Source organism: Bos taurus, chromosome 19 (assembly GCF_002263795.3).
Source record: "Bos taurus isolate L1 Dominette 01449 registration number 42190680 breed Hereford chromosome 19, ARS-UCD2.0, whole genome shotgun sequence".
In the NCBI taxonomy this organism is placed as follows: domain Eukaryota; kingdom Metazoa; phylum Chordata; class Mammalia; order Artiodactyla; family Bovidae; genus Bos; species Bos taurus.
The window spans coordinates 46,061,425-46,087,605 of NC_037346.1; the positions used below are offsets into that span (position 1 = coordinate 46,061,425).

A 26,181-nucleotide genomic window follows, 5' to 3' on the forward strand; every position below is an offset into this window, starting at 1 on the left:
TGGAGAATGGGAAAGGAAAACACCAATCTCTTTACTAGAACACAGGAGTTTAAAAAAATCTCCCATTTAAGTAACTTATAAAACAGTCAAGCATTTAAGGCAAGTGCTAATTTGAAGGACAGTCAGAATCTCAAATCCAGCTCGGCACTCATTTAGCTGTATGACCATGAACTTGATCTCTTTGACCCTTTATCTTTAAATTTGTGAATAACAGCAAAATGTTTAGTACAATGTTCAGCACACAGTAAATGTTCAAAGCCTTCTGTCACTATAGTGATACATGAAGATCAGACACAAGTTAATTATCTTTGGGGAAAATTCTAGTGCTTGCCCCCCAAAATCTGTCACCTAGAACCTATGAATGTGACCTGATTTGGAAACAGGGTCTTTGCAAACATCATCAAGCTAAAATGAAGACAGAGGAACAAAGAACCATTTAGTATGGGCCCTAAATCCCAACTTGATTGGTTTCCTTGTAAGAGGGAAATTTGGAGACACAGACACACTAAGAGAGAAGACGGAGGAAGAAATTGGAGTGATGCAGCTATAAACAAGAGGAACACCAAAGACTGCCAGCAACCACCAGAAGCTTATGAAGAGCCAAGGAAATTTTTTCTCTCAGATCTTCAAAAGCAGCAGAGTCCTGCCTACATCTTGATTTAATTCTAGCCTCCAGAGCTCTGAGAAAATAAATGTCTGTTGTTTTAAGTTTACCATCCAATTTGTGCAACCTTGTATGGCAGCCCCAGAAAACGAATACATTTGTTTCCAAAAGACATCATATAAATATTTAATAAAGCTGTAATTTTTCCTGATATATTATTTCGATTATTGTTCTACTTTTATTCTTCCTGTCAGAATTTTTAAGACTTGTATTTATACTGTAGACCAAAAAAAAAAAAATACTATAATCTAGAATGTCTTGTTATAAACCATGAAACTAAGGCTAATATGTGTTTTCTTCCCAACATTAGGACAGCTAAGTCAGAACTAGAATCAAAAATGGTATACCAAGTCCAGGTCTGGTGTAGTAACATTATGCCCTGAATGATTAAAAAACCCATGGATAATCAATATATACATAAAACTTCAAATCAATCACTTTCCAGATATTCAGAGATAGCTAAGACTTTTGATATAGTTTGAGGGCAAAGGGAGAAGGGGGCAACAGATGATGAGATGGCTGGATAGCATCACTGACTCAATGGACACACATTTGAGCTCTGGGAGATAGTGAAGGCCAGGGAAGCCAAGCATGCTGCAGTCCATGGGAATGCAAAGAGTTGGACACGACTTAGCAACTGAACAACAATAAGAAGACTTTTGATAATTTCACAAAACTGCTGTCATTACTACTGAGTTATGAGCTAAAGAATAAAGCAGGAACCAAAAGTGAGAATCTTCCCACACAGGTTGTGAGATTGTAAACTGAGGCACACTGCCAAAGTACTTCTCTGAAATATGCATCAAAAACAGAAGTATCCGTGCTGTGACTCTGGTAAAGATACTTACTATGGCAACAAAGGTCCGTCTAGTCAAGGTTAGGTTTTTTCCAGTAGTCATGTATTGGTATGAGAGTTGGACTATAAAGAAAGCTGAGCACTGAAGAATTGATGCTTTTGAACTGTGGTGAGACAGTTTGAGAAGACTCTTGAGAGTCCTTTGGACTGCAAGGAGATCCAACCAGTCCATCCTAAAGGGAATCAGTCCTGAATATTCATTGCAAGGACTGAAGCTGAAACTCCAATACTTTGGCCACCTGATGTGACGAACTGACTCATTTGAAAAGACCCTGAAGCTGGGAAAGATTGAGGGCAGGAGGAGAAGGGGATGACAGAGGATGAGATGTTTAGATGGCATCACTGACCCGATGGACATGAGTTTGAGTAGGTGCCAGGAGTTGGTGATGGAGCCTTCCCTACCCTGATGGACAGGGAAGCCTGGCGTGCTGCAGTTCATGGGGCCGCAAAGAGTCACACACGACTGAGCAACTGAACTGTGACATGATGGTGCCACTTACAGTCCACAGCATCTTTGAGTTTACTAGTAGTTTTATAATGAGGACCATATATAAACACACAATACATATAGTTGTATACAAATATAATAGATACAGCAACAAATATGACTGACTACTATTCTAATAATCTCAGTTATTACTAAGAGACTCCAATTCTCAAATATGAAAATTCTCACTTAATTATTGGCTACAAAAGTCTTGACACAGACACTGATGAGGTGTCCCTAACTGAGCAAGAATGTTTTTCTCTTCAGAATAGGCATATTCAGCCATCTCCTAGACATTTTTCTTTAATCACCATTCCAGCTGATATTCTGCAAATCTCACTTAATTTTCTTAGTGAAAAAGAGCTAAGGAAAGCATAATTTTACCATCCTCTGTGAATATTTTTAGGCTTAATTCCTCATTTGCTCTAATTTTTAAAGTTAGTCAAGATTTAATATGTTCCCTATCCTAGGGGAACCCTTTTTTATTATTATTATTATTTTAAAAAAGGTTAAATCCTCTGGACTTTGCCCTCAATTATATTATGTTCCAATGAACTTTTGAAGAATTACATGTAACTCTATCTGGGGAAGAAGCTCAAAGAACACTCCAGTATAATGTTTGGAATAAAAACTTATATAATATATTAGGGAGGCTGCAGAACTTTTATTTCAAACCCTCACTCTTCTGTTCATCTTGGCAGTTAGTCACCCTTTAACTTTTGGCCTACTAATTAATTTAATGCATGCAGTTCACAATTGCAGTATATAGCAGTTTTCTTAAGGCTTTGACCAGCACTAAGGCGGGACAAAAAAGTGTCATGACACTTATTTTTAGGAGCAGAAGATGCTTCATCTAGACCCACATGTTCAGTCCAGGAGTTCACTGCATCAAGCTAATACCAAAAGTACCTTGCAAGAAATTCAGCACCACGAAAGGAAGATATTTATTTGTCCCTGAGTTGCCACTAAGGAGAACGGTGCTGGTACACAGGAGGCACTCAACTATTTGCTGAATGGATTTCTTTTCCATGTACATCGATCCCCCAGTCAAACCCCAAATAAGCAGAGGACATTTTTATAACTTGATTTTTCAGGAGAAAAATTATACAAACATCACTGTTAAAGACAAAAGCGGTATGGTAGGAGTCAATCCACCACAAATAGGACAAGGAAAAAATGAAATCACCAGAGTCTAATCTTGCCTGAATTATCTTTCAGAAAAAAATCCATTTTTCCTCAAGAAAGCAAAGGAAGCTAAGCAGCAAAACAGAAACACATTTTAGTTTAAAAAAGGAAAAAAAAAGACGAAAACCCTCAGTCATCACCACTTTTTCATATATATAACAATTATGCAGGTATGGTCAATGGCTTACCTTAAATCGTACCCACCTTCCTTTGTTCCCTGTTAGCCCAGATATACAAACTGTTTTGTTCTAAACCCACATTCTAATCTAACATTATATTCTAACAGTGTTGTCTGCATTATGCTAAGTAACACCAGGCTCTTAAACAAATTAAACAGCTATATCAGATCATATTAAATCATTCTCTTTGACATAGTTAAGAGTTATTGAAGGATGGGGAACAGGGGATAATGATAGTTTTTAGCTGGGCTGAAAAAGACCAGACACTTATCCCTTACCTTATTAGCACGTATCTGTTTGTAAATATCTGTTTGCTGCCGAATTCGATATTCCAAGTCAGAAACATGAGCCTGAAGCCAGTTCCAGCGGCTGACAATAGCTGCTCGGTCTGCAGCCCATCTCCATTCTGACCTGCGCCTCCTAAAAGGAAATAAACTGAGTGAAATTCAAGAGTAGCAGTAACATTTATGCTAAATGGGAGTGGGAAGGTTTTAACGTCTGAATGCCCTTATACAAACCAACCTGAGTGTCAAGAAAAACTCAAGACTATGTGTATATATGTCACAGGCCACGTGGATAATAAAACTCTTCGCATATAAATACATCCCAAACTAACTAGCTGAAACTGCCTTCCAAGTATCCTGATCTGGCGGCAAACAATTTTTGTGAATTTTTAGAATTTCTCAAGAGACAGAAATATTTTCTACTTCAAGACATATAAAGATTACAGATCTACACAGAAAATCCAAGACACCACCAATTATAAAACTAACTAAGGCTTCAGCAAAGTTGCGGAGTAAAGATCAACATACTCAAATTAACAGTGTTTCCAAAAGTCAACAAGTAGAAAATATTCACTTTTTAAAAAAGCACTGTTTACAACACTAACAATTGCTAACTTCATATACTAAATATCTTTGCATAAAATGTAATAAAACCAAGAGACCTACTTAAATGGTGAGAGATTAAGATAACAATTTTCATATCTATTTACAGAGTCAAATAAGCTCCAATCAAATTCCCCATAGGGCTTTTTGTTTTTTTGTTTCTTTCTTTGGCCACATGGCTTGTGGGATTTTAGTTCTGCAACCAGGGGTTGACTTTGGGCCCTTGGCAGGGAGAGTGCAAAGTCCTAATCACTGGATTACCAAGGAGTTACCCCCCTCTCCTGGGGTTTTTAATGGAAGCTTACAAACATTCATTCAAAAATTCACATTAGGAAGAAAAAGAAAAAAAAAAAGACCAGCACTAGAGAAATTCTAAAGCAAGTATGATGAACATTCACACTGCAGATGTAAGATAAGCTATGATGATTAAGGCAGTCTAGAAAGACAAAAAGACAGTGGGACAGAATACAGAACTCCTAAACTTAGAACTGGATACATGTAAGAGATGGGCAGTCAGAGCAGTGAGAAAGACTGAATTATTCAATAAATGGCATTTAGATGCCAGTTCTTTACATGAAAAAAGTAAAATTACTTCCTTTCTTTATGATATAATTCCCTAGTTTTGGAATTCCTAAATCCAAAAAGCTGAACTTAACAAGATTATCTTTGAAGCTTCAGGGCAGGGAAGAATTTCTTAAACCTCTTTAAAAAAACTGAGCTAACTTTCAACAAACTGCAAAATATTTAATAAAGTTAAAGGCAAGCAACTGGTTGGCAGAAGATATCTGCAACATACAAAACTAAAACTAAAATGACAGAATATATAACAGAACTCCAACAAAGAGGTTTAAGAAGACAATCTAACAGAAGATGAATATATTAAAAATTCACATAAGAGAAATCCCAATGGCCAATAAATACATAAAAATATGCCATGTCTTATTAGATTTTGGTTAAAGTATTAGAAATATTAAGATGTCATTTCAAACCCAGATTGGAAAACCCAAGTGTTGGTAGATGTGGAAAACAGTAATTCACATACGGCCAACAACAATAAAAACTAGCATCACCATTTTTAAAGAGTAATCTGGAAATATTTGGCTAGGTGGAAAATGTGTATACTCAACCACTGTGAAATTCTACTTCTGACAGACAATATAACCTGCACATGTGCATAAAGAAATAGGTTCACTGCAATAGTCTGTAACAACTAAAAATTAGTTATAATTTAATTTGCATATGGAAACAAACTAATTTACTCCTTTAAGGGATTTTTCTATAATAACAGAAACTAATTAACTAGAGCTATCTGTATCAACCTGACTGTATCTCAGAAGACAATGCTGAATGGAAAAATATAAAAACGAATAATAAACAAAATAAGTACTTTTTTAGATACATACAACTAGTTAAGGAATTTAATGGAATATTGTTTATCAATTTAATTATAACTATATGTATCAACATAACTAAATCTCAACAATGTGGAATGGAAAAACTATATAAAAACTAAACAAAACAAACAAAAACCAAGCAAACAAACATCAGAAAGCAACTAAAAGATCCCTCATACCACAAAGAAGACTGAAGATCCTGAGTGCCCCAATTAAGACTGGCACAGCCCAACCCCACCCCCCAACCAAGAAAAAAGACGAAGAATAAAACACAATTATAAGACTTGTTACCAATACATAAGTAGTAAATGCATAAAAACATGTACAGTGCTGATAAACAACAAATTCAGGATCAGGGTCCTCCTCAGCCTTGGGAAGGGGAAAAGATAAGTTAGATTTTAGCTGTATCTATTACATAAGGTTCAACTTCTCTTTAAAAACTAAAAGTCTGATAGAAAACAGCAACTTTAATATGAGAGGAAGTACCTGGCATCTGGTATACTCTGTAACCAAAATATTTTATGATCTTCCACAAAATTCTATTTCAAGAAAGTAGTAGTCATACTGCCCTTAGCCCCACCTCCATACTCATTACCAAAACATTTTAAGTGACTGTAAGTGAAGTTTAGCACAGTCCACTGGTAGAGAGAAATAGGCATTTTACAGTTCCCTAATCTTGATGGAATAAGTACAAAATATAGAGATTCTTTCTTCTTTAGTACAATTATCTGGTTCAATGTTGGCTGCAGGTCTAGTTCTAGCCCAAATTCAGAAAAAGAACCTCAAGACATCGAGTGCAACCTCTGGCTCATTCTTGCACTATAAAAATGTTCCCCCTTCACTAAAACAAGTAAAACTAGTCAATCCTCATGTCCTATTTCCAGCTTTCACTACTCTCCAAGGTTCATAACCTTCCTATCTTATAAAATCTCTTGGTTTCACAGGTTCATTCCTGAAGCTGCCACAGTACCAATCCCCACCATCCACCACCACCGGGATACTCCAGGTAACCGCCTCAGCTACCACTCCTAACATGAACCACATAATACTACTCTTATATAAAATCTCCTCAAATCTTATTACTTCCTGTCACTCTTATGTGTAAGAAACCAGTTTTTATCTAGTTCTTTACAAATCCCAAGTCTTCAAGAAAACAAAGTAGCTGCTAAGTCGAGTCAGTCGTGTCCGACTCTGTGCGGCCCCATAGACGGAAGCCGACTAGGCTCCCCCTCATCCCTGGGATTCTCCAGGCAAGAACACTGGAGTGGGTTATCATTTCCTTCTCCAATGCATGAAAGTGAAAAGTGAAAGTGAATTTGCTCAGTCATGTCCGACTCCTAGCAACCCCATGGACTGCAGCCCACCAGGCTCCTCCGTCCATGGGATTTTCCAGGCGAGAGTACTGCAGTGGGGTGCCATTGCCTTCTCCGAAACAAAGTAGAAGGGGAGTCAAATACCATAAAAGGCAGCATTTCGAAGGCAAAAAGTGATTAGTAAAATTAACAAAGCATCCACTTAATGACAGGTTCATTCTCAGACAAAAGTGTTTTAACAACTGACAATGGCTAGCCCAAGTAACACTCTAACGTTGAAAACCAAAGTGGGGAAAGATGATTTCTTGGCTAATTTACAGCACTTCTTCCTTAGTCACCCTTGGTGGACAAATAATCCTGGCAGTCTAGCCCAGGGATCCTGAACTCAGCTCAGAAGCCTTCTCACCAAAGTGTTCCAACAGCAAGCACTCTGAATTGGCAGGAAAGAGGAAATTTATTATTTCTGAATTTTGACACATCTTAAACAAAAGAGTTTTTTTTTTTTCCTTTTCTTTCTAGTTTGAGGTCAAGGAAAAAGAAGGAAATGAAAACACTTTAACTATGTGAAAACTTAAAAATACAAAAGGAAAAGAAAATTCCTTAAAACATATCAGTTCCTAAGAACTCTGGCGGATAAACACTTTTTTCCCCAAATATTAAGGAACAGCCCCTTTCAATTTTTTTTATTGTCAAAATGAACAGCCTGATAAATATTATTCTAAATACTAGTGCAAAACCTAATTCCCGGTATTTTTTTTTTTTTTTGGAGGCCTGACTAATAAGCTAATTAAAGACAGGCAGTGTTAAGGGAGGACCACAACCCCCAATTATGAACATGTTTAAATTCTACAAATACATTTGTCATATGACAGTTTCTAACCAGATAAAATTTTCAGTAGGAAGTTGTCATGTTGTAATTAATGAACAATGGAAAACCCCACCTTAAGTGTCCAAAAAGTATCTTGTGTTACAAATACCAGCAACATGGCCAGAAATATGAATTGTTAACAAAGGTGGGAGGTGTAAAGTTAGCAAGCCTGAGGTGAGCTGTGAAGATGTTACGACACTCCAATGGCAAATCTGAACACAAAACAGTGTAAGAATAACAGCTTCAAGCACAGAGTTTATGTATTTTGTTCCTTACCAAAAACAACATGCTACAGAAATTCAGTTTATCAGAAGCAGAGGTAGATTTCGTCCCTAATACTCAAAATGTAAATTATTACTCTTAATAATTTACAGCTCAAAATCAGAGACAGTGATTTAAAAGCAGGGTCATGCTTTAAAAATAACATGTCACTAAGACTGCAGAGTGATACTTATGTAAATATAATGATGAACTGGTTTCTACTGTTGTCATTATCAGTAAAGAAGGAAAAAATGTGGATTCCAACACTGAGAAGTCTTTTAACTCTTTCCTATTGCTTACTCTGTGCTAACAATTAGTAAAGTAATTGCCCTGTTTTTGTGCAGGACTCAAGGATGCCTTCTAAGGTGTTGTTTTCTGTGAACTTTTATCTTACTTTGTACCAAAATACTTTGTCTACATGTACTGGACTACCACCTGAGTGGGAAGTCATTTTAACTAATATTTTGTTCCTTGTTTTTATTAAACATTTTACTGGTAAATTTCCTTTGCCTACATATGTGGGAAAGATCCATTACACTTTTACACAATGAATTGCTTTTTGGGGGTCCCTAAACATGGAAAGATACAATACCAGTAACTGCTTCTGTAATATTACATGACTAGTAAACTGCAACATTGCCAGCTATGTTACCAGTATTTATTTAGATTTATTTTTTAGCTATGTGAACCTATATGGCTTTAATAGTTGTTTGTTGTTTTTTTTTTAAAACAGGGTTAGAGTATTACCACATATTGAGAACTTAAGATGCTCTATGGGATCTAACAATAATTATTTACTTGAACAACAAAAAAAAATCATTTCCTCTAAGAAAGCTCTGGTATTTGTAAACACTTGAAAGCTAAATAGTGGAAAGTACTAGAAAATTTAGAGTTCAAGTTACATGTTGGTCAACAGAGAAAACAAGAAAGGGATTAATTTTTGTTTTTAATTCTCTAAAATCCTCTTGAATAATAATGTTAATGTAATATTTTATTAGTAGAGGACAAACAGATCAATATGGGGACTCTGATGTAAGAAGATTCATAGGATTACAAAGAGTCGGACATGACTGAGCGACTAGACAAGAAATTTAAGAACTAAGTTTATCCACTGAATCTTCAAAGGTGTTAATGATAAAACCTTTGTAAACTGACACCTCTAAACAATCTTTAGTTTGTTTTTTATTATTCTGTAGATCAGCAGATAACTTATTTGTACATTCAATTTTTTCATTTTTAAGACTGAGATATATGCTTAAAAAAAACCACACCCAACCTTTAAAGAATTACATAAGGTACTTCAAACTGCTCTCAATGCCCATCTGTCAGACTCTTTATTACACATGGTAACATATACATAATATATAACCTGCCAGGCACAATAAAAGAAAGAAACATAATAATTCTCCAACAGACTCTCAGCAGTCCTCAGGGCATTATGTTTGTTCTATGCAAGACTACAACCAGGAAATATCTATTAACATCTTTTATTTCTAAAAACCACCTCCATCTTGGAGTCTTTCCTGCTGATTTGTATCTCACAATTCATTACTTTGTATTCTTCAAGCTTAGTGTGGTCCCCTTATTTTGTTACTTATGTATTCTATGTTTCCAAGTCAGGCCTTATATATGATTGATCTGCAACTAGATTATCCATGCCTTCCTACAGGCACTACTTACTGTGTGCTTTAGCTGCTCATCAGTCTTCAATGTTATCTGCATCTATGTATTATAATTTATGAATAAGGAATTCTCAGGAAATATAAAAAAATGAGACTTATTTTGGCTCTGCTTTATTTTCAAACTCAAAAACATCTAAATTAAGTCTGAAAGACCTGAATGCCTTAGACACACTTAACTGTTCTAATGGAGAAAGCCTTACAAACGATGGAAATGGTTTACAGTTCTTTGTGGCTGGTTGAGAACTGGACATTGAACTGGAGGGATGAAGATTCAGAACAAAACACTGGCTTAGTTACTGTGCCTTTTTTAGAGTGTAGGAATCTGCTATGTTTCTAGAAGAAAGGAAAATGACAGAGTTAGTACTGAAAAGATCTCAGCTATTAAAATAACTCCTAATCCAGAATGGCTCCTCCAGAGTGAACCAATCAAGTTTCTGTCTACTGTTCTGCCTAGAGAATCCATCGCTTTATAAAAGTGATTTCCATTTTAGAATCTTTCAATAATCAAACTGAGGCTAGAATATTCAAATTCTGTATGTAATACTAATTTCTCCTATGAAAAATTCTAAATAAATAATCCCATTCACTCAAAAGCCATACATTAAAGTGTAAGAGTATTAATAGTAAATTGCTATTATTTGATCTAGCTCACTCACCAAAGCAAGAGACTGACTAGGACCACACCTTACAACTTGAAGTACCTACTACAAGCAGCATGGGACTCAGAAGCTTCTCATAAACATCACACTACTCCCCAGCTTGGCTTCCTTAAAGGAGAGTCAACAGTACAGAGTCTGGACAAGGAAGCAGCAGGGGAGAGAGGGTATCAGCAAGTTATTCCACAGGGAGAACTTGTTTCTGGCCATCTCTAGAATGATCAAAAACTCTTACAGAGAAACGTTTTCGTCTCACTTTAAAAATAAAATACAGTTTATTGGGAAGACCATAGTGTTTAGAGTCAGCTGAACACTAAATTCCAAATTCGAGGCCTGCCACTGACACTGAGCCAGCTGTTGAAAAGATGAAAAGAACAAAAGCTCTTATCAGTGTTCAAGCTTAGTGTTCCATCATATGCATGAAGTGTGTAACAACATACTTTTGAAAATATTACTCAGAGCTACTGAGGTTTAGGAATAAATGATACATCTTCAAGAAAATGAAGTTGAATCAAAAATCAATTTGTTAGTTAACTTTCCAGTTTTTAAAAATAAGTATTAATAGAAGAACTTCTGGTCCAGGCAAAATGCTTTAGACTCTTCTTCCAGCTCATCCCTGCTAAACACAACTATAAACCCTGGAAATAATGCAAAAGGTAACCTAAGAACAACTCTGGAAAGACTGAAAAGAGGAAGGTGGATTACTGACGTCAGGACTAGAATAATGATATAGTGACAGGGCATGTAAAAACTTACATTCAACAAAAAGGGGCCCAGATAGGTTCATTCCTCTGGCGGGTGGAAGGGGAGTACCACTCAGGATGGCAGGCCAGCCCTGCAGCAAGCTCACAGTAAGAGGCCAGGGGAAGCATTATCCTATTTCTCGCTTACCTTTTTGCAACAAATATTCACTGTGTCTAATCTCTCTCTCCCCATTACCATTCTCTCTTAAATCCAAGCTCTCACCCCAGCAACTGCACTAAAATAGCTAGTAAAGGTCACCAACATCTCCACTGTGCTAAACCCAACTTCCAATTCTCAGTCTTTATCATCATTACCCTATCGGCAGTCTAAAACAGGTGATCACTTGCTCCTCCTCAAATTCCTTTCTTCACTTGTCTTTTAAAACAAGAATTACCCTGGTTTTTCTCTTGCCTTTTTAAAAAATTCCTTCTAAGACTCCAACTGCCCACACCTATAAATCTTCTTTTCTACACTCACTTCCTAGGTGATCTTAACCAGTCTCATAGCTTTAAGTAGTATCATCTGTGTTTCTGATCCTCAAGTTCTTATCTTTTAGCCAAGACTGCCCCTCCCTCCAGATTCCAGATTCTGACACCCACCTGTTTTCACCGCCTCCCTCTGAATCTCTAAGAAACATCTCAAAATGAACTGTATTCAAAACCCATCCCAACCCCTGCCACTTTCCCATACCTTACAAGGAAGTATGATCCTTGTCCCCAATGTAACCTTAGAGTGAAGCTAACCCCTTTCTCCTTTGGTACCAGATCTCAGAAACCACTCTGGCAAGTCTCTTTTGCCAGAGGGAAACATGAAATTACAGTCCACACTGTTATTCTAAACCCACACAGACCAGGAAAAATAAAGCTGTATTACAAAGCTATATTCTTAATAACAACTATACACAACCTGAATGGATGCTCACAGAGGGTCCTGTGAATGTTCTGGATGCTTTTACACACAGTAAAACAGAATTCGCACATCATCTCCACATTACCATGCTCTTTCATACCATTTACTAATAGTTAGAATCTTGAATTATATGATACAAGATATTGTATCTCTAAGTTTTCTTGGCATCTTTTGAACATTTTTCCCTATGCACTTGAAAATTATTCTGTCAAAGTTCTTGTTTACTACATAGTATATAGACACACTCTCCACCCCACCTCCCACAAAACCTTTATGAAAGCATTTTAATGACCTAGTGAGCCCTCAGAGATCAAACTAGCTTGCAGTGCAGAATGACTGAAGACACAGAGACACGTCCTCGGAACAACTGGGCGACAAAAGCAAGTGATGATCTGCATCACAGTGCCAACGAATGCCTAGCATTGTGGCAAGTATTCAGGAAGTGGTAGCTGCTGCTGCTCTCACTACCATACCCAGCTGAACTAACTCAGCTACTGTTAAGGCACTCTGTGCCCTTCTATCCAATGACAAATATTTGTTTTGGTAAATGTGTATTCCTTAAACACCCTTGGGAAACAGGAACCTGAGACCAAATGTCTTTTGTTTTAATCGAGTTCCAACATGCTCAGCAGGGTATGTAATGAGAGCTGGAGGGTGATGAGGGAGACGGCTTCACAGGTCAATTATTCTGTAGTGGCCCCTTTCACTATAAACAAATAAATAAAAGTGATGAAGATAAACTTATTCACAAATTCAAGATCACTGAGAAATAACCACAGTAATTATTCCCAACTCATTAAGAACCAGTCCCTGGGACTTCGTGGGTGGTCCAGTAGCTAAGACTCCATGCTCCCAATGCAGGGGGCCTGGGTTTGATCCCTGGTCAGGGAACTAAATCCCACATGCCACAATTAAGAGTTTGCACACTGCAATAAAGGTTGAAGATACCACATGCCGCAAACTAAGACCTAGCACAGCCAAATATAAACAAAATAAATAAATTTTAAAATGTCAATTCGAGTTGAGTTTGGGAAACCTTGCTCTATAAGGCAGACCTTAAAACTACTGCTCAGTTCTCTTATCTATAAAACTTGTAAGCTGCACTTAAAAAAAAAAACAACTTACAAGGTGCTTTCTTTTTAAGATATGATGAACTTTATAAGATGTGATGTACTTACACCTATGACCACTGGCGTTAAGTACACATCCTGTATGTACAGCTGTAATTTAAACTAGGGGGAAGAAGATATTATTTATAACTAGATAGGTATCTGAAAGGCTCAATTCACTCCAGATGCTGCAACAAAATTCTTTCCCTTAGTTACAAGACTCATATAGACTTTTAAGTCCTGGGATGTTGACCAAACAATGATGCCAAGTTTAAATCTAAATCATCCTCTCAAAACATGTCCCAAATTTTAAAACTGAAAGAAACCATAGTATCTCTAAATATCTCAATTTTTAAATGGTCAAAATGAGACCCAAAAGAGTAAATGACGTTCTCAGTCAGAAGTCAATTCAGTCATTCAAGCTCTTAGAGCAAATGTCAGGAAAAGATGCTCATATGAGTACGGTACACCAACATGGGCTAAGACTTAACTTTCTGATTTTAAAAATTACTTTGGCTTCTGTAACTGGGTACAGGTAACAGTAATGCAAATGCTGTCTTTTAAAAATTTAACACCTATTTTATGGATTCAGAAATAAGACTACCTGATCAGTGCTACCATATTTGACATTTTACATAAAATTAAGCCTGATGATTTATTCTTAGAAATAAGCAAAACCATATAAATAAAAGGAAAACATACACCAATCATCTAAATAGCAACATGTTTTTAAAAAAAAGGGAAAAAAGGAAAGAATTTCACTATTAAAGGAAATCAAGCCCCCAATCTATTCTATATGCATGGCCCTCAAGTCTCCTCACTTGATTGATCACTAAGGTCCTTATAGCTCCAAAATTCTACCCCTGTTTGCTCCTAAGTGACACACTATAAACAAACAGGAGACTCAACATCTTGCTCAGTTTTTAGGTATGTTCCTACAAACAAGGTACCCACTAGTCACTAATGCACTAAAACTGACAGACAATGGAGTGATTTAAGTAACTAAATTCCCGAAACTAGGCTTAATCCCAGTAAAGTTAATCAAACAATTGCTTCAGCATTTCAACAAAAATGTCAATTTCTTTTCAGATCACACATCACACAAGAAAGATTCCGTCCAGATAAGGTTTGGAACAAATTTCTTTCCAGTCTATCCTTCTGATTTAGGCACCCTCTAAAGATTTGACTAGGTAAAGGTTCATCTCTCTGAAACTGCTCCCGTTTTTCTTTTACAACACTCAGCTGTTTTTATACATAAGACAAGAATAATTATTTTGAAGAACAAAAGGTTAAAACTGTTTTTCTTTCTCCTCTGCTGCATTAGAGCAAACAGTATAAAGCTACACAGTTCAACAGCACTACTCCCCCTACCAACAATCATACAGCTCCTAAAAGCTAAACAGAAATCGTAGGAAAAATACACACTCTAGAGATGAAAATAATGTTCCAGGTGTATCACATGGCAGCACGCATGTACAGCTTTTCAGAACTACATGTAAATTCAAACTAAAGACAAAAACTTCACTGTGACATGATAAAAGAGAAAGTTCATTTGTACAACAATCTCACTCCCACCAAAAAGTGTGTTTGAACAATCCAAACAGCTCTAGGAAAGTCAATAAATATCATCTTTGTGAAGGGCAGAAGTGCTAAGGCAACTACAAAATAAGCACCTGCAACTTTTAATGTTTCCCCAGAGACAGACAGGGTCAAGGAGAAGGCAATGGCCCCCCACTCCAGTACTCTTGCCTGGAAAATCCCATGGACGGAGGAGCCTGGAAGGCTGCAGTCCATGGGGTCGTGAAGTCGGACACGACTGAGCAACTTCACTTTCACTTTTCACTTTCATGCATTGGAGAAGGAAAATGGTAACCCATTCCAGTGTTCTTGCCTGGAGAATCCCAGGGACAGGGGAGCCTGGTGGGCTGCCGTCTATGGGGTCGCACAGAGTCGGACATGACTGAAATGATTTAGCAGATAGGGTCATCATAGAGGGTGACTGTAAAATGCTTAAGCTGTTCATAGACACCTGTTGAATGCCACCTGACTGCTGCAGAGTGAGTTACCCACCCCACTCCCAGGGGTAGTTTTCAACAAGATGAATTGAGAGGGAGCCTGGAGGGTTGAAAAATATAATAGAAACAGTTTGACGCAGCTCACATTTTGTGATTAGTTTGAAACTCCCATCACTAATCACAGAGTCACAGAAGAAAAGAAAGACTCCAGGAACTAAGTCTCTTAATGAAAATGATAAAGTGAATGATCTGCTAAGACTTATGAAAGATTAAGAACTAGACCCCCAACTTCCAACTACATACACGAGACCCCTAATGACACACACAACTTTCTTCCACACAAAATTGAAACATTCAGTAATTTAGATTCTGCTAGAAATAGCCAGTTACATATATTCCTCAAAGGATAAACACTGATAAAAATAATCTATTAAAACTATTAGATTCTTTCCTATAAAGGCACAAAACATTTAAAGCAGATCAAGAAGAATAGTAACCCAATTGTTTCATCCTGCGACTTCTCTGTTCAGCCTCCATCAGTGGCCCCCTTCACTTCTAAGTACAATGTAATCTCAAGGCCTTCATTAGTAGTCCCTCCAACAATTTCGGTTCAACTCTCCAAAAGAATTCAAAAATTTTTCTAACAGCAAGTAAAAGTTCCATCATTTTTCCTCTTTCATAGCTTGGTACTGGGGAACTGCTTTATACACATAACAAAACTCTACAGGCCTACAGCTACTAGGGGCTTTCTAGGTGGCTCAGGGGTAAAGAATCCACCTGCCAATGTAGGAGATGCTGAAGACTCGTGTTCGATCCCTGGGTTGGCAAGATTCCCACTCCAGTATTCTTGCCTGGAGAAACTCATGGACACAGGAGCCTGGCGGGCTGCATTTCATGGGACCGCATAGTTGGATGTGACTGAGCACACAGGCAGGCACACAGCTTCTAGAGTGCTTGAAATGTTTTTTAAGCAGCAAAACAATCAGTAGTAATCTGTAATAATATTTAAAATTACATTTTTAAAAACTATAAACTGGTACATCTAGCTCTGGAATAAACTGTTATGGTGGTTTTAAAATACAGTTGCAAATTCTTTGACACTCCTCCCATTAAAAGATGGGGTTCTGTCTCTTCCCTCTGAACCTGAGAGGGTTTGTGACCACTTCAGGCAATAGAATATGATGGAAGTGATGCTAGGTGACTTCCAGGACAGTTTTAAATGAACAGGAAGCTTCCACCTTTGTTTGTGAAACAAAGATACACCATGTAAGAGGTCTGACCCCCCTGAGGCTGTCACACTAAAGAGACCAAAGCCACCGAGGCATCCCTAACAGGATGCCACACATGTGAGTGAAGGAACCATCTTGGAAATGATTCTCTAGTCCCAGGTATTTTGGCCCCCAGCCTTGTGTCTTGTCAAACTGAAGCCCCACACATCACCTATCAGAAACAGGCCATTCCAACTGTATTCTGAATTCTGATCTAGAGAATCTACAAGAATAAGATAAACACTGTTTCATGCCATTCGGTCTGAGGTGGCTTGTTAGGTAGTAATAACAGAAACAGTCATTATATCCAATAAAGTTGAACATCTGCATACTTTCAGTTCAGTTCGTCTGCATACTTTCAGTTCAGTTCAGTCGCTCAGTCGTGTCCGACTCTGTGACCCCACAAATTACAGCACACCAGGCCTCCCTGTCCATCACCAACTCCCGGAGTTCACTCAAATTCATGTCCATCAAGTTGGTGATGCCATCCAGCCATCTCATCCTCTGTCGTCCCCTTCTCCTCCTGCCCCCAATCTCTCCCAGCATCAGGGTCTTTTCCAATGAGTCAACTCTTCACATGAGGTGGCCAAAGTACTGGAGTTTCAGCTTTAGCATCATTCCTTCCAAATAACACCCAGGACTGATCTCCTTTGGGATGGACTGGCTGGATCTCCTTGCAGTGCAAGGGACTCTCAAGAGTCTTCTCCAACACCACAGTTCAAAAGCATCAATTTTTCAGCACTCAGCTTTCTTCACAGTCCAACTCTCACATCCATACATGACCACAGGAAAAACCATAGCCTTGACTAGACGGACCTTTGTTGGCAAAGTAATGTCTCTGCTTTTGAATATGCTGTCTAGGTTGGTCATAACTTTCCTTCCAAGGAGTAAGCGTCTTTTAATTTCATGGCTGCAATCACCATCTGCAGTGATTTTGGAGCCCCCAAAAATAAAGTTTGACACTGTTTCCACTGTTTTCCCATCTATTTCCCATGAAGTGATGGGACCAGACGTCATGATCTTAGTTTTCTGAATGTTGAGCTTGCAGCCAACTTTGTCACTCTCCTCTTTTACTTTCATCAAGAGGCTTTTAGTTCCTCTTCATTTTCTGCCATAAAGGTGGTGTCCTCTGCATATCTGAGGTTATTGATATTTCTCCCGGCAATCTTGATTCCAGCTTGTGCTTCTTCCAGCCCGGCGTTTCTCATGCTGTACTCTGCATAGAAGTTAAATAAGCAGCCTCGCCGTACTCCTTTTCCTATTTTACCACCTAGCAATTCTAATTCATGGAGACACAACTGTCCCCTCATCCAACCCTCAGCACATATATAGCAGGAGGCATGTTCAAGAATGTTCAGAGTAATAGCATTGGACATATTTATAAAATAAGACAACCCGAGGGAAAACCAAATGCACACCAAGAGAAGAATGGATAAATCACAGTATTATTTGCTCAGTGGAGTAGTGAAAATGAATGAACTACAGCTATACGGAAAAAAATTACAGATTTTTAAATGTTAGTAACATAATGTTGAAAATCCCAATAAGACAACTTATACTCTCTTTTGTAAAGTTTAAAGACAAGCAAAAGTAACATAGGGATCCCTGGGGAAGCTTTAAAGGCTGTGTGCCCATGTTTTACAACTATCTTAGCATTTCTGCCCCTCCAACAAAGATTCTATTCAGTCAGTGTTAGTCATTCAGTCGTGTCCAATTCTTTGCAACTCCATGGACTGTAACCAATCAGGCTCTCTGTCCATGGAATTCTCCAGGTAAGAAGTCTGGAGTAGGTTGCCATTTCCTCTTCCAAGGGATCTTCCTGACCCAGGGATTGAACCCAGGTCTCCTGTACTGGCAGCAAGTGGATTCTTTAGCACCCGAGCCACCAGGGAAGCCCTACTGTAACTGTCAATTGTCCTCTCTACAATATTTTAGGCAAACAGGAATGACTTGGGCAGTAGTGTCACAGGCGTGTATTATTTTTAAACTAAAGTCAAGCATACAGTAACAACAGTGTCCTGAGTTCAGAAATCCAATTAAAAAGAAACACACACACACACAAATGCATACATATACGGGAGTACATAAAGTGGAAGGATATGTTGTATGATAAGGGTATCCACATTACCACAGCATTAAGAAAAATTCTTTTTCCAGTTTTAGATAGTAAATGATTACTGAAACCCAACCTGCACTCCAACAACTTCCTCTTAAAACCTCATGAAAATTAGACTTTTAAAGTTTCACAGAGCTAGAAACTAAGAATATTGGCTAATCTCTGGATAGATATTTCTAAAAACCAAAGCTTAAAGGATTCATTCAAAAAAAGTAGGAACATAAAAGGAAAGATAAATTTCTATTTCCAATCACGATATCATATACAGAATTTCTAATAATCAAAGACAGTGAGTGAATTTATTGCCAATCTCTTCCAAACTTAAAAAATAAAAAGTTCATTTCTTTACCGCGTTACAAATTTCAAATAATGAAACGAAAAGCTAGATGAAAGTGGATAGAAAATTGTATTTGATATCAAAGGATATTTAGTTGGCAATGAGAAGAAGTTAAAGCTGCTAAAATGATGGAAAATGGTATTCAATGTCTAGCAAGGAAAGGAGTATTACACCAGGTTAATCAAGAAGCAACATTACTCAAAAAGGTAGGGTGACATAACCAAACAACACCCCTCCTCAGCCCACACATCTGAATACCGTCAGGAAACCGGCCGGAGGCTGCACCCAGTAACTCTTATAAAGCTATGAGAAGGAATCCAAAGGCAACAAGGTGGACACGGCAAGAAATCATCCCTCGAGCTGTTTACCTGCAAGCACCTTTGCTCCCAGACAATACTGTCTATCTTGAAGTCCCTTAGAGAGTCAATACTCTGTAGTGACCTACATGGGGACAGAATCTAAAAGGGGTGGAGATATGTATATGCTTAACTGATTCGCTTTGCTGTACAGCACAAACGCATTATAAATCAACTACTCCAATATAATTTTTAAAAATCCCTGAGAAAAAAACAGGGAAACAGTTGGAAGTACAGTTCGCTATAAAATAAAGGCTACAAAATTGGCCAGATACAAAATAAGTGTTCCCAAACTAAAATTCTCACATCCTTCCAAAAATCTGTTTTTGATAGTCCCCTCCTCTTCTGTTAAAAAAAAAAAGAAAGAAAGAAAAGTTTCTTCCAGTATCTCAAGCTGAAAAACTTGTTATCCTCAATTCCTCTCTTTCTCTCACAACCATGTCTAATCCATGAGAAACTTTTTTGGCTCAACCTTCAAAATACACCTCATCTCAGATCACTTCAACCATGCAACCATCATCTCTCACCTGGAAATGGCATCAGCCTCCTGAGTGGTTCTCATGCCTTGAACCTATTTTAACCCGGGGTAAAAGCTCCTAAAAGGCTTATGAATTCTCATCCTCCATTCTCTGACTTATATGGATGTTGTCTTGGAACACTTTCTTTTCCCAGTTATCCTTGGGCAATGCTTCTGTATTTTCGTGGCATCACCTTATGGAAGAAGCCTACTCTGACCAACACAAAATAGTAAAGCTGCTGCTGCTACCCTCTCCTTGACCTTGCCTTCTTTCCACAGCACTTACCACTTGATATATGTTTATTCATTTATTGATTGCCTCAGTTCTTCAAGCAATGTAGTTCCCTGCTTTATTCACTAATGTATCACAAGAATTTTTGTTTTATTCACTAATGTAGTCCTGCAAACTAAATACAGTAAGTCGCCTACACACAAACCTCCAAGTGGCAACCTTTGAAAGATGCAGAAATGTGTTTGTATGTCCCATCACATAAGTGAGTTCATGTGTCTAGCATATGTTGTCCCATGTCATCTAACAAGAAAAAAAGAGCTAATACCCATACATCACTGGATCATTTTTTCAAGAGAGTAGATAGAACTGAATCCAGCAAGGAACCACCAGAACCTGTGCCATCAACATCAGGTGTGAGTGACATTGCCGCTTGCCCTGTCTCCTATTGCCAACGATCCTTCAGCTCTACCATCGCCCACCTCCTCTCTCTCCTCCAGTCAGTAATTCTTCTCGCCTGTTCATTCGATGCCAGCCCCTGATGGCCAGTTGTTGTATTGTATTACTGTACTTTTTAAGGTACTCTAACATTAAAAATGCTTTATTTCATTGCTTTTTATGTATTATTTGTTTGACAAGAATTATAAACCTATTAGAATACAATTCTATACAGTCAGTTGTGTTAACTGGGTACCCAGCCAACTTTGTTGGACTTATGAACAAACTGGACTATGAACATGCTCTTGGAATGGAATGCCTTTGTATGCAGGGGGCTTACTGTAGTCTCCTCACAGGCAGTTAAGCCTTCAATAAATGTATGCTAAATGAATGAACACTGGTGATGCTGGAGGTGAGGAAGGGAGTATCTTATCCACAGTGGTTCACAGTAGCCTGTGAACAACTGGGAAGGCAGCCACAAATTTTTAATTAAGGTTATTAGTTAATAAATTTTATCTAATTCCAATGAAAATCCCAATGGGATTTTTTGAGAGAATTTGACAAGACTGATGGATTTGACTACAACAAATTCAAAACTTCTATAATTCAAGAAACATACACATTAAAAGGCAAACAGAAAGCTAGGGAAACCAATTTGCACTTATGAATCAATTCAAAAGGACACATAAGCAAATGACCATGGAAGATTTATTTATATAAAATACAAATGCGGGCAAAATGTATTTATGTAAAAATACAAATGGCCAATAAATACAAAGCAAGGGTTAAATTACATTAGTAAATATAAGCAAAATTTGAAGGATGCTCCTTGACTAGTCAAATTTTAAAAGTCATGGGGGAAAAAAAAAGGTACTTACAGTCTGCTAGGTTTCATGAAAACACTGCTTATGAAACAGCAGTTTCATTCTAGAGAACAATATAACCTTTATCAAAAATCTTAAACCTGTCCTTATCCCATGACCAAAAAAATTTCCACATCAGAAATTTAATCTAAAATAATGACCTGTGAAATGAAGCAAGTTTTACACACAACAAAACTTCCACATAAGAGATCACAAACTAAGGTCACATTCCTGAAGTTGGTTTTATTTGCTTATAGTTGAATTTTCTTTGACCTTCATGAGGGTATCAAAATTTTTTCAACTCGTTGCCAGCACTTTAAAATCTATTAAATACAAAGATGAGATCCACCAGTGGTCTCTTAACGACTACTGGCCAAACAGTAGCTGATCCCTTTAGCTGTGGCACATGACTCCCAGTTCAAAATTTTCCCCATCCGGAAGGTGTGGTTCGTTTATATTATACGCTCAGCTCTTCTTATGCTACCTGAGTTGGAAACTACACTAGAAGTCAAATGGGGTCCTGCCTCCAGAGTTTCTGATTCAGTAGGTCTGAGGTGGGCGGGGGGGTGGGGGGGTGGGGGGGTGGGGTGGGTTCCAGAATTTACATTTCTAACAAGTTCCAATGTGATGCTAATACTACTGGTCCAAAGATGACACTTTGAGACACTTAAGACTGATGAAGCTTCCTCAAAGGGGCCGGAGAAGGGTCCCGTGAATTACACAACTGCAGGATACCTGAAAAATATTGAGGATTCCATTAAAGGGGTTGGGGTGAGGGTGCTAAGAAAAGCTGATGGATCAAAAGCCAATAGTCACAGCAGATATCATAGCACTGACTTCCCCCAATTATCACAGAAAACCATTGCCCTACAATAAATTTAGGAATAAGCCTGGCTTGCTTCGATTCATGGGGTCGCAAAGAGTCGGACACGATCGAGCGACTGAACTGAACTGAATCCTAGATTAAATTCTCAGTCTTATTCTTTTAAATTCTGCATTCTTCCTCATGAGTTTTATCTACTCTGAAAGTTTTAAGGACCTCTTCTACACCTTATGTATGAGTTGCAAATAAAAACTGCTGTAAAAGATACTTTACCACGCCAATATTTCATGACCAACAAACGTGTTTTTACCAGCTCTAGTATTTTCTCCTGAAATTGCTTTCTTCAGCTGGAAACTGTATATAGTAACTAACATTTGTGGAATGTTTCCTTTGTTCTGGGCATCGCTACATACTTTACATGAATTTCATCATTTAATCACTATAACAACCCTCAGAGACAGCACCCACTCTCCCCATACTGCAGATGGAGAATCTGAGGCACCGAGGGATTAGGTCATTTGCCCAGAGAGGAAAAAGCAAGATAGATGTACATCTGACTCCACAGCCACTAATTTTAATCACTTCACTACAGTGCCTCTATCCTCACTGCCTGTGTCAAAGACAAGCTTAGTAAACAGGGAATTCAATTCAAGGTGTTTACCTACCTATCTCTTCGGCCCATTTTTCTCCTGTTTCCACATACAGATAAGAACTTTATTTAAAACAGTCTAACACATATGAAGAACTTTATTTACGAAGGAGAAGAAGGAGGGATGAAAGTGGAAAACTTCAAGGAGAAACTATGTTCACCCTTTAAAGTATTTCTCCCATTCTGAAAAAAAGTGTAAGGCCACAAGCTTTGACACCAGAGCATTCAAACATAAAATGCCTCATCCATGAAGCATTTAAAAATTTTAGAAGAATCTTTTTAAACTTACATCATGTTTTATGGCAGTTATATTTCAATAAGGCTGGGGAGGAAAAAAAAAAGAATACTTCAACTGTGAAAGTAAAAGTTGCTCAGTTGTGTCCGACTCTTTGCAACCCCATGGATTATTAAAGTCCATGGAATTCTCCAGGCCAGAATACTGGACTAGGTAGGTAGCCTTTCCCTTCTCCAGGCGATCTTCCCAACCCAGGGATCGAACCCAGGTCTCCCGCATTGCAGGCACATTCTTTACCAGCTGAGCCACTAGGGAAGCCCCACTTCAACTGCGGAGGCATATATAACGAAATTTGAATTACCAAGCAGGTTTCCCTCTAAGGTCAGGGGAAGGCTTCAGCTCTTGAAACAAAGTTTTAGAGACCCTGTACAAACCTCTCATTTGAAAAGAAAGAACTGCAGGCTGTTTGTTAACAGAGAAATTATCTGTCTTTTAGCCTGAATGAAAGTAGCACAAGTTTCTGAAGTATATTTATATAAGCCATACAGTTCCACACAACAAATAGTCTACCATCATGATTCTGAACAGTCATATCTAGTCAGATGCCATCAGTTATCCTTAAAAGTAATCTTAACAGATATGTATCTTAAATAGACAAAACGTGAGAGAGACAACACTTTAGAAGAGCAAAGATGAAACTAGACTACTAGATTCTAATCTTTGCTCCAATAGTTACATGTGACCCTGGCCAAGTCCACTGTCGACCCCAACCCCCTACACTGAGTCCCAGTGTCTGTAAGAAACTACCTAACATCAAATAACTGATAAAATAATTTAACAAGACTGTATGTTTATAAGGCACGACATGTGCAATAGCATTATACTTTATCCTATCTTTATAATATTAATTTTTATCGTTATTACTTACAATTAATTATCTTCATCATTATTCCTTATTTATTTCTATTTCTTATCCTATCATCTAACGTGTTAAGCGTTAAATAGGCAATCGGCAACCCACTCCAGTGTTCTTGCCTGGAGAATCCCAGGGGCGGAGGAGCCTGGTGGACTTCCGTCTATGGGGTCGCACGGAGTCGGGCATGACTGATGCGACTTAGCAGCAGCAGTTCCGTCTCACTACTAAAGCTACACTGCTATCACAAAGACAAAAGATGCGTTCAGCCATTAGTGCTTAAAGGTAAACAAGTATTCACACTGTGAAACAGAACATTTCCTATCGTATGCATAATAAAAGTGCTGTATTATTAAGTGGTTGCAAAATGGAAGAGGGAGGATCTCCTATCAAATATAAGGATGCTTAGAAACAGTGACTTATGATAAGCAACTTATTTATTAAGTATCAAGCTTCAATGTGAATCACGTACTTCTCCTAAATCTAGAAATCTAGATCCCAAATACATCTGCCTATACAGGGTACCGCCCAAGGACCAGGAGGGTGGGAGTGAGAGTGGGGAGGGCAGAACCATACAGCATCATACATATAACAGTAACACATCTGGTTACTCTCTATTCTCTGCAAGAGAGCTACATTCAAAGGAAACCTCTTATATAAATGGACAGAATAAGGTAATCCTCCTGCTGATTAACACAATAAAACCAAGTTTTACATAGGAAAAGATATAAGTTAAAGAACATAATTGATTTGTAATAACTTAAATGGGAAAAGAATTTGAAAAACAGATACATGTATATATGTATAACGGAATCATTTTGTTGTACACCTGAAACTAACACAACACTATTAATCAACTCCAATATAAAACAAAAATTAGACAATGTACTTGAACTAATAATTTCAGTTTTGCAGATCAACTTGTGTGGCTGTGTTCAGGAGCATCAGATTTTATTATCACTATTGTCCATTTCAGTTCAGTTCCTAGGCTTTAAAATCCCAAAGAACAGAAAGAGATGCATATACTACATGGTAGTATTAGTAGTATTAAAAAGTGTTCCACTTACTGAAAACTAAAGGGCCAGGTACTTGACGTACACCACTTTTTAATCTTGATTACAACTTGTATTCCAAGGCTAATCGAGTCTGAGCAATTTTGACAAAATCACACAACTAATCAGTGTCCACAGAAATTCAAACTCAGGTTGAATGGAAAAGTCTGTGTTCTAAAATATACCTCAATAAAGCTGTTTTCAAAAAATGCTTTTTTTCCAGTAGACCACAGGCTTTTCTTAGTTAAAACTGAAATCCTTAACAACATATAAAGTACACTGGGTTCTGAACAATAGCAAGGAGTCTTATCAGAATATTTTAGCAAAATAGAGGTAAAGGGGCTTAAAATCTGAAAATATTCACCAATAAGAGCTGTAAGTTTTTTGCCCAACTTCAAATTAAGTGAGTTTTAGGACTCAGGTTTCCACAGTCCTTTCCTCCATGACATCTGAACACCCTAAGAATGCATACATAAATAGCCTGGGTATTTATTTCCTTTGACAAATGGGAAAAAGTAATATGAAAATGTTTCTGGCTATACTACTCAACCAAAAAACTGCCCACCAATATGGACTCTCTTTCAAAAATTGGTCATGGTCATTAACCAATCTCTAAGCAACAATATATTCAACTGGATTATCAAGCTAATAAGAGAAAAGAGAGAGAAGCCACAGCAAATTCAAGAGGTAATTTAAAATCGGCTCTCATCAGACTCACTGACTGGGTCTAATCAGAGGCCAGGTGATACAGTGGAATTACAGTAGCCAGAAATAACCATACTTAATTGAAATGTCTTTTACAGACCACCACCACTTTCCCCATCAGAGTTCAAAGGTTATTTTCACTCCTCACAGTTATATTAAGGATAAGAAGGCCAGCCACAGCTCAGAGTAGACACATTTTCTAAACAGGAATTCAGTTCTGTAATTTCTTCAGTATCTTTCTTTCCCAATGATGGGAACATAAAATTTCATGCATAAATCAAATTGAAAGAAAATAGAAAATGAAAATGAACTGTAAAATCTATGCTCATCATCTGCAAAACAATTATAAATAATAAATAGGAAGAAAAATTAAAATGTTAATGACCAAACACAGCACCTCTCTGTAAATTATCCACTACAACGCATTTCCCAATTCAGTTACCAGTTCAAATACATGATAAAAGAACTGAG

General features: G+C 37.7%; 1 protein-coding gene across 5 annotated transcripts in view; it reads right to left on the minus strand.

Annotated features, from left to right (window-relative positions):
* KANSL1 (KAT8 regulatory NSL complex subunit 1) overlaps positions 1–26,181 on the minus strand; it is a 171,184-nt gene that overhangs the window by 52,714 nt on the left and 92,289 nt on the right. For all 5 annotated transcript variants that reach the window (XM_059878568.1, XM_010816429.4, XM_010816426.4 and 2 more), the window contains one exon: positions 3,650–3,791. In XM_059878568.1, coding sequence (XP_059734551.1) covers positions 3,650–3,791 — 142 coding nt within the window. The remainder of the gene's footprint in view (positions 1–3,649; positions 3,792–26,181) is intronic.